Genomic DNA, 9,152 nt, shown 5'->3' with positions numbered 1-9,152 from the left:
CCCGACATATGAGGTGTTGAGGTGTTCCCACTTCCAAATTCCAAATTACCACAAATATCTTTCATTAGTCCCCCAAGTTGGGTTCCCAATGACTTTTTTTCAGTCCAAAACCTGTTCAGGAAAGACAGAACATCAGTGATAGAGGTTCTTTGTTGTGTTTTTTATTGTTGTCTGGTTGTATACTACTTGATTTGAAGTTATTTCCTTGTTAAGATGGTCTGATGTGTTATGTGACTTTGACATGCTTTGACAGATTCAACATTCCAAGACTGCCAACCAGACGTATAAAAGAAATTGTAGTTGTCGTCCTCAGCATCAAGCAACACGACCGCAAAGGTAACATCATACAACTTAACATCCTACTTTTCAAACTCAGTATCATATCACTTGCTAAACATTTATTGATTATTTGTTTTACATGGTGAGGTGTAAATGTAACGCTAATATGTATTGTTAGAAATATTAAGTATTTTTCTATCATTGCACAGATGGCATTTGTTCTTCGCTCGTTGGTCCTCCTTTGTGGAATCAGTGGACTGCTGACTGGAGTTGTAAGTCAAAATCTCACACGCTAACTTAAATAAAAACATATTTTCTATGGTGTTTGCTGTATTTGTGTCTTCATTTATGTCAGTCCGATTATTCCGATGTGCTTTAATTCGTTGCAGCGGTCTATCCCTTTCAGTCATTGGAAAAGTTGGTAGCTATGACTCTCTTTTTTAAATGAACACTTTCCAGGTTTTGTCAACATTGACACCAGATTTAATCCACCTGTTTTGTCCCCCACCAACCCCCACCCCCACCCCGCCACGCCCCCTTACCACCCTTTACAACAATTGTGTAGCAATCAATAACTGTCCTACAGGCTGGACTCAGCTGGACTGTCATTGTTACATGTACGTAGATGAAGAGAGGACATTTGCAGATGCAGAGGTAAGGAAGACAATAGTTGTCATTCAAATAAGATCCGAAATGAGTGAAATTAACTTTTTACTCTTTTTACATCAGAAAGTCTGCCAAATCCTCAGCGGGAATCTGGTCTCCATCCAAAATGACCTGGAAAATGGATTTGTTCTTGAACTCATTCAAGCAGGTGGTGGTGAGGGTCTAGTCTGGACTGGATTCAGTGATGAAGCTTTGGTAAAATATTTAACAGTGCAAACTTCTGATTGAATCCTTTCACTTGTGTACAAATTTTGCCACACGAATGTGTCCTGTAGACTCGCTGTTGTCACCAGCTGAAAGGAAGAATGTGTACAGATGAGTGCCTAACCCTAAGCATTTAAATGTGACTGTCTTCCAGGAAGGCACCTTCGTGTGGACTGACAACTCCCCACAGAGGTTCACTAACTTTGATGGGATTAACCTTTCAGAGCCTGATAACAGTGGTAATTGTGTTGCAATGGATGCGATAGGTCAGTAAAATCTATAATTAAAGTTTGCTAAGAATATAATGCTCTTATACAGTATATAATTATTTGTTTTTCTTACAGATGGTCTTTGGCAGGATAACTCCTGCACAGACGAGAAAACATTTGTTTGCATCAGAGATGTGCTCCATTACAAACATTAATCACTCCTCGTACTCTCCTGTCCTCTGTCACAATTGAGGTCATGATGCCTCAATGACACAATATCAAACTCTTGTTGTGTCTTTGTATTTATGGGTGTACTATCAACTATACTTTTCTTGTTTTTCGATAATGCAAAATTTTCATTGACAACAAATTTGTAAAAGAGCAACTCTCTGTTAAATGAAAGAATCCTTTTGAATCAATATGTGTTTGTGTCCTTTTTCCTACTCTGGCGATTTTGAATTTGCTTAGTCTATTTCTTGAAATATAAAAATCATTATATCCATCTATCCATCCATTTTCTACCGCTTATCCGAGGTCGGGTCGCGGGGGCAGTAGCTTTAGCAGGGACGCCCAGACTTCCCTCTCCCCAGCCACTTCATCCAGCTGTTCCGGGGGGATCCCGAGGCATTCCCAGGCCAGCCGAAGGATGTAGTCTCTCCAACGTATCCTGGGTCGTCCCCGGGGTCTCCTCCCGGTGGGACGTGCCCGGAACACCTCACCAGGGAGGCGTCCGGGAGGCATCTGAATCAGATGCCCCAGCCACCTCATCTGGCTCCTCTCGATGTGGAGGAGCAGCGGCTCTACTCTGAGATCCTCCCGGATGACCGAGCTTCTCACCCTATCTCTAAGGGAGAGCCCGGACACCCTGCGGAGGAAACTCATTTCGGCCGCTTGTATCCGGGATCTTGTTCATTTGGTCACGACCCAAAGCTCGTGACCATAGGTGAGGGTAGGAACGTAGATCGACCGGTAAATCGAGAGCTTCGCCTTCCGGCTTAGCTCCTTCTTTACCACAACGGATCGATACAAAGTCTGCATCACTGCAGCGCCGAACTGTGTTTACTGACATTGGTTTTCTGAAGTGTTCTTGAGCCCATGTGGTGATATCCTTTACACATTGATGTCGGTTTTTGATGCAGTGCCGCCTGAGGGATCGAAGGTCACGGGCATTCAATGTTGGTTTTAGGCCTTGCCGCTTACATGCAGCGATTTCCCCAGATTCTCTGAACCTTTTGATGATATTATGGACCGTAGATGATGAAATCCCTAAATTCCTTGGAATTGTACGTTGAGGAAAATTATCCTTAAACTGTTTGACAATTTTCTCACGCACTTGTTCACAAAGAGGTGAACCTCGCCCCATCTTTGCTTGTGAATGACTGAGCAATTCAGGGATGCTCCTTCTCTACCCAATCATGGCACCCACCTGTTCCCAATTAGCCTGTTCACCTGTGGGATGTTCCAAACAGGTTTTTGATGAGCATTCCTCAACGTTCTCAGTCTTTTTTGCCACCTGTTCCAGCTTTTTTGGAACGTGTTGCAGCCATAAAATTCTAAGTTAATGATTATTTGCTAAAAACAATCAAGTTTATTAGTGTGTTAATTAAATATCTTGCCTTTGTAGTGTATTCAATTAAATATAGGTTGAACATGATTTCAAAATCACTGTATTCTGTTTATATTTATGTTTAAAACAACGTCCCAACTTCATTGGAATTGGGGTTGTATATGCGCAATGTGAATTAAGAAAAATACTGTCGCGTATCTAAAAAAGGAAACCAGCTGGTAGAGCATTATTAAATGAAATTTTCTCTTGTGTATTCATAATTGCTCTTTAGCCAAGCAAAAATATATTTTATCCGAATACTTGATTAGTGGATAGAATTCCCAGGGGATACTCTATTACTAAATGAAGCATGGATGCATTTCTCATTTGTGACATTCACTCCCAAATAAAGTGAGAAAAAGTAAGCAGTCATAGTATGTTGTATAATTGTTCATAGAATAACTGACTGTGCGTAGGAGCGAGGACACCTATTTTGAAGGGATTACGGCGAGATTAACCGTTCTTTGCCTTAATTAAAGAGATGCTACAATTCAATAAATAACATACACACTGCAGATAGCATCCTTTCACAAAAATAAAAAAAATGATTTTCAGCTTTTTTTTACTGCGTCAATCATAACTCTAACGCATACGCTGTTAGATTTGTGATTGGATGGTCAAGGATACGGAAGGCAGAACTTCCGCCGACTTGCGCAACAGTTTCCGTTCAAAAAGACACGCAACAGTTCTGAAAACATATCACTGGCTTTTGAACTCAAACATACACAATAGCAGTGCTAAACATCCCCAGAGTAAACAAGATTTTATCGCCTGTAATGTATTAATTCGCGGATCCGATCAATGACGACATTGATTGGATCGGCGAATTACAAAAACCTGCATAAAATGCAAAATATGGGCTGATCCAATCTAGCCAATCAGATCGGTGGAAAGTCTAGGAGACCCAGTGCCACCTTTAACTCTACATTTGAATTACAGTACAAAGATTTGCCGGCTCCGTTGACAACGTTTATTTCTATACTACAATGTAAAATGCGGAAAATCCACCCATAATGTTAAGGAGCCCTACATTTACAGTGAGCTTTTTTCATGCTATTCTATGGCTCTGAAGCAGAAATCCTGTGCAGTCACTTCACATGTTTTTCTGTCTGTATTTGACACTCACATTGGGGAAAAAAAATAAATAAACAGTCCCTGACCAGGTCAAAATGTCCTTGAGCAAGATACTGAATCCCCAGTTGCTCTTGATACATCCATTTGTCTGTCGGTGATGCCACGTCATCAGTTGGTGAATGAGGTGTTAAAGGGCTCTGAGTACCTTGAAAGTAGAAAAAGCTCGACAAGTGAAAGCTTATTCACCATTTTAAACAAATATCATTTTAATAAGTAAAAATGGTAAAAATCCCAAAACACTCACTTTAAAAAAAAAATGCTTGTACTTCCAATAATTAAGTACATTTAATATCAGAAATGTACTTTTGACACAAGTTCAAAAAATGCCTGATATTTTAAGACTTTTACACATTTAATATTGTACAAGGTGACTTTTACTTCAACAACAGTTATTTTCTGTTAAGATATTTGTACTTTCGCTCGATTGAGTGTGCGGCCACAGCAATTACAGGCCACTTCTGTCAGTCTTTGTGCATGTAAAACGGTGTCAATTCACTTGCCATGCATCCGCAGACACACCCCTGGCACTCTTTCATTGGGTGTGGGGTCACGCACTTACTGCAACAAATAACTCATGAATATGCAAATCGATTGTGTATCCCCTCACTTATACTCTCGTCCTGTAGACTTCTATAATTTACATAATTAATGCCACCACACTTCAGTTGTACAGCCGGGTTCACGACTCTTGTCCTGCATGCTTCTTCTCCTGTCCTTGTCCTGTTCTTTCTTGTTCTGTCCTTCCTTGACAGGGTGTAGCACTACAGCCTCATGCAACACTCATATTTAATGTTTCATTGTTGTAGATAATGTAATGATTTACTTCTCTCATCCTGTTTACAATTAGTGCTTTGTCTTTTGTCTTTGTTTCTCTCTCCCTTCTAGAAACTTTATTCTGTTTGATTTATCAAGTCTGATTCTCAATAAACTTCAATTATAATACTAAGAAACCACAGCGGAAGCTTAAAAACCCCACTGTGACACAGTAAAACTGTAAAAGGGATGCAGATTTTCCATTCTGCTTGACCTAACAGCCAAACAGGACAAAAAAAACCAAAAAAACGATTTGGCAAATATTTGGGTTTGCGACACAACTCTCGGAACGAATTAAGTTTGTGAAAGCTCCATTGTACTAAAATATTCCTTCGAGTTGGCTTTCCAGCGAGTCACTTAGGTACAAAACCTGTTTGGCAAAGAGAGAACATCAGTAATCAAGATTCTTTGTTTTGTTTTTTGTCTGGGTACAAACATGACTTGAAGTTATTTCCTTGTTGTGCGAATCTGGTCTCATGTGTCATGTGATTTAGACATGAGCTGACACGTCCAACATACCAGACATACGACATACAAAAAGAATCGTCGTCGTTTTTCTCAGCATTAAGCAACGCGACTGCAAAGGTAACTGAACACGGCCTTATATCCTACTTTTCAAAATCAATGTCATGTGACTTTTTCAACATTAACTACTTTTTTGTTTCACACGGTGAGATGAAAATGTAACACTGATATTTATTGTTAAATAGAATCAGTATTTTTCTGTCATTGGTGATGAAAATGTAACACTGATATTTATTGTTAAATAGAATCAGTATTTTTCTGTCATTGGTGGCACAGATGGGATTTGCTATTGGCTCGTTGTTTCTCCTTTACGGGATCAGCGGACTGTTGACTGGAGTCGTAAGTCAAAATCTCACCTGCTGACTTAAATAAACATATATTTACGATTGTGTATACATATGTGTCAGTGATCTGCAGTCTGAGTTTACCAATGTGCTTTTTTTCTTCGCAGTGGTCTTTCCCCTTGAATCATTGGAAAAGTTGGTAGCTGTGACTGGATACTTTTTCAAATGAAAATATCTTAGTTTTGTCGGGGTTGTCACCAGATTTTACTGACGAATGTCTCATTTTCTTCCTAAAACAACAATTGTGTTGCAGACATTAAATGTCCTGCAGGCTGGACTCAGTTGGACTGTCACTGTTACATCTACGAAACTACAGCTGCGAGCTTTGTCGCAGCAGAGGTACGGTAGACTTTTCCACAATAATTGTGATGTTTTTCTATTCCAATCAATCATCCATTTGTCTGTCGGTGATGTCTGATGGATATGAATGAGCGAAAACAACTTTTTCCTCTTTTTTTCCCATCAGACTGACTGCATCGGTCGAGGTGGAAATCTTGCCTCCATCCACAGTGACTTGGAAAATAGACTCGTTCTTGAAGTGGGTCGAGAGGGTGGTACTACTACCCAATTCTGGATTGGACTCCATGATGCAATTTTGGTAATACTTTGACCAGTACAAACGTTGATTGAATCCTGTCACTTGAGTTCAGTAAAAGTATTTTTGCCACAAACGAAATGAATGTGTCCTCCAGACTCAATCTTGTCACCAACTTAAAGGAGGACAAAACACTGAACCATAACTAGCGCCACCTAGAGGTTGACATTTGTTAAATATCCACTGGGAGGACTTAAGTTCAACTATTCTTTCAAGATTAATTGTACATTCTTGAACACTCCAATTACCTGATCTTGTCCTCCGCAACCCTACCTGGAAATCTATTTTGACATCAAACATCAGTCTCGTGATGATACTGTATGATTCTAATCATAATGAAAAACAATCAAGAGGAATTATGTTGGGACAAACAGACACCACATCCAAATCCAAGGAATGGTTATCTTTATGTGTGTGTCTTTGTCTTTCAGGAAGGTGACTACATATGGACTGATGGCTCGCTTCAGAATTTCCTTAACTTTGATGTCAATGGTATGCCTGCCCCAGAGCCTAATACCAATAATGGTAACTGTGTAGAGCTTGATGAGAGTGGTAAGTAAAATCAGTGAGTAAAGGTTGCTCCGCATATAATGCTGTTGTACATCAATATGTATTTCTTACAGATGGACTTTGGCAAACTGCGTCCTGCACAGCCAGTAATACATATGTTTGCATCATCGATGTGTGCAATGGCGGAGATCCTAACTCTCCAGACCCCAGTTCGCAGTCAATTTGAGACATTGTCAAACTTTGGTGGTGTGTTTGCATTTTAGGGTTTATTATTATCTCTTGTTTTCTTCTTTTTCCACAATGATCAGTTATTATTGAGATCAAATTTGTCTCGGCCCTTGATTGGGCCCACAAAGACCCTTGTCTGTTTTGAGTCTGCATTGCGCCTCTACACCATCGATGCCTGTCACTTTTATCATTTGTGATTTATTTGCGTTTGGAATATTTAACCCAATACAATCTATAAGCAGACACCCTGCTGCCGCAGGGTTCCTCTGGGGTGATGTGAGAGTTGAAACGGCTCCACATACCCCTTGTGATTAAAAGTGGTTTGACCTGTTTGGCCCTGAGGTGTCGTATTCAATAATTTACTTGCATGTAGCAAGCATGGCAGTGACCTTTGGAGCGGCAGCTGTTCAAAGTTAAAATGAGTTTGCATCTTACAGAAAAGTACTTAACCATATTACTCATTGCACTATGTACTTTTTATATTGCTAAAATTACGTCGTGTGACTCGTGTGCCTGCTAAACGGCACAGGAGGTGATGTTAATGGGGCCCCAGACATAACATAGGGAGAAAAAAAAACTTCAATTGTGGCCACAGCATAGATAAATCTTGCACACAAAATACTCATTTGGGCAACACAATACTATTTTGTGGCCACAAGGTAGCTGTGACTCTGTACTGTACAGTTGGGTAAGCAAATCAAGAGCAGAATTTTCTTTTAGGCCCCTTACAAGCGCTGGTTAAATGCATGAACCAAACTAGCAAAGTCAGTTTATCAACCAAAGAAGATTTCTAGATTAAAGGAATAATGTCCCTGTAGGACCTTGTAAAACTTGCCCATGCATTAATGTTTAGTTGAGTGGACTACTGTAGCGGTACCTTTACCGGTCTGCCTAAAAAGTCTGTCAGACAACTGCAACTGATTCAAAACTCATGAAGACCAAGACAGTGAATTACATCAAACCTGCTCAGAGGTCTTTGCACTGGCTGGCTGTCTCTTTGAGAACAGACTTTGAGATATTATGTTAGCTTCTAAAGCTCTGAATGGTTTCAGCCCAAAATACACTGGAGACCTTCTAGGCCACTATGAACAATCCAGACTGCTCACTTTATCTGGTGCAGGTCTGAGTCAGAACCAATCACGGAGAAGCATTCTATGCTCCATATATCTGGGAAAGGCGCCCAGGAAATAAAATCGGGTCTGCTGAAAGTCTGAGCTCTTTTATATCATGGTTAAATACATGCTTGTTTACTACTGTCTTTGGCTAAAACGCTATCACTTTTAAATCTTTCTATTTTCACTCACTGAAACTCTGCACTGTAACCTTCACTTTACCTTCTCCTGCGGGTTTTCCCTTTGTCATTGTGTTTTGTCCGGTGTGAGGCACTTTGAATTGCTTGTTGTTGTGATGTGCTATACAAAATAAACTTGCATTGCCTTGGCTTTCAAACAGTTGTTTGCATGATAACATTTAAATACTGGAAGCGGCGCCATTTTGTAGTAGAGATACACGAGCAGCGAAGTTTGACAACTCGTCATAAAAGACAAAACTCAACTCTGTAAGGTCAGAAAGTGACTAAATGTTTCACCTAGCAACATGAAATTTGGTGGGCATGCCTGATGACTAGACACACACACACACACGCACGCGCGCACACACACACACACACACAAAGGCTCCAAAGGCCATGGCATAAAAGACACAGGCAAAGTCTGCCAGGCGTCACGTGCTCAATGCAAATACAATATAGTGCGGGAAAAGTTATTGGATTAGTCCAGATCAGTTATTTTATTTTTATTAATGAAGAAAGAGAGAAAGAAGTTACTTGAATTTGCAGTTGCTGTTGTTTGTCCTCAACCTTGAAGATTGGGCCCTATACGTCATACCAGGAAGGAAATTCTGAACAACAGACCGACTAATTACAGGGATTTGATGATGCTCAGGAACTTTCACATCATAATTGATGATGCACCCATCATCACAAATCCTCCATAGGCAGAGATAAAAGGATGGAACGCTTCTTGTCACAGTAAAGACAA

At 40.2% G+C, this 9,152-nt stretch overlaps 2 protein-coding genes across 5 annotated transcripts; both read left to right on the top strand.

Moving 5' to 3' along the window:
* Positions 1 to 253: 253 nt before the first annotated feature.
* LOC133403128 (echinoidin-like) lies at positions 254 to 1,777 on the top strand. Its single transcript, XM_061677700.1, has 7 exons — positions 254 to 336; positions 489 to 551; positions 669 to 696; positions 845 to 933; positions 1,009 to 1,140; positions 1,304 to 1,415; positions 1,494 to 1,777. Exons 2-7 carry the CDS (start codon positions 489 to 491, stop codon positions 1,571 to 1,573), a joined length of 504 nt encoding a protein of 167 aa, XP_061533684.1. The 5' UTR covers positions 254 to 336; the 3' UTR covers positions 1,574 to 1,777.
* Positions 1,778 to 5,397: 3,620 nt separating this feature from the next.
* Positions 5,398 to 8,562, top strand: LOC133403127 (galactose-specific lectin nattectin-like). 4 transcript variants are annotated; one of them, XM_061677698.1, is made up of 7 exons: positions 5,398 to 5,496; positions 5,713 to 5,775; positions 5,888 to 5,915; positions 6,034 to 6,119; positions 6,247 to 6,378; positions 6,807 to 6,927; positions 6,999 to 8,562. In XM_061677698.1, the coding sequence occupies exons 2-7, from the start codon at positions 5,713 to 5,715 to the stop codon at positions 7,109 to 7,111; spliced, it is 543 nt and encodes a 180-aa protein (XP_061533682.1). In that variant the 5' UTR covers positions 5,398 to 5,496; the 3' UTR covers positions 7,112 to 8,562. The 4 variants fall into 4 exon arrangements, with proteins under 4 accessions (XP_061533682.1, XP_061533680.1, XP_061533683.1 ...); XM_061677696.1 differs by having other exon boundaries at positions 5,414 to 5,496; positions 5,682 to 5,775; XM_061677699.1 differs by having other exon boundaries at positions 5,490 to 5,581.
* Positions 8,563 to 9,152: the final 590 nt, after the last annotated feature.

The sequence above is a fragment of the Phycodurus eques genome, chromosome 5 (genome assembly GCF_024500275.1).
Source record: "Phycodurus eques isolate BA_2022a chromosome 5, UOR_Pequ_1.1, whole genome shotgun sequence".
NCBI lineage: Eukaryota > Metazoa > Chordata > Actinopteri > Syngnathiformes > Syngnathidae > Phycodurus > Phycodurus eques.
The sequence above is the reverse complement of the archived record's forward strand: the minus strand, read 5'-3'. Positions and strand labels throughout refer to the sequence as shown.

Coding starts and splice junctions, on each gene's coding strand:
- LOC133403128 (XM_061677700.1), top strand. CDS start 489: ATGGCATTTGTTCTTCGCTCGTTGGTCCTCCTTTGTGGAATCAGTGGA. Junction 552..668: donor GTGGACTGCTGACTGGAGTT/GTAAGTCAAAAT, acceptor AATTCGTTGCAG/CGGTCTATCCCTTTCAGTCA. Junction 1,416..1,493: donor TGTTGCAATGGATGCGATAG/GTCAGTAAAATC, acceptor TTTTTCTTACAG/ATGGTCTTTGGCAGGATAAC.
- LOC133403127 (XM_061677698.1), top strand. CDS start 5,713: ATGGGATTTGCTATTGGCTCGTTGTTTCTCCTTTACGGGATCAGCGGA. Junction 5,776..5,887: donor GCGGACTGTTGACTGGAGTC/GTAAGTCAAAAT, acceptor TTTTCTTCGCAG/TGGTCTTTCCCCTTGAATCA. Junction 6,120..6,246: donor CGAGCTTTGTCGCAGCAGAG/GTACGGTAGACT, acceptor TTTTCCCATCAG/ACTGACTGCATCGGTCGAGG.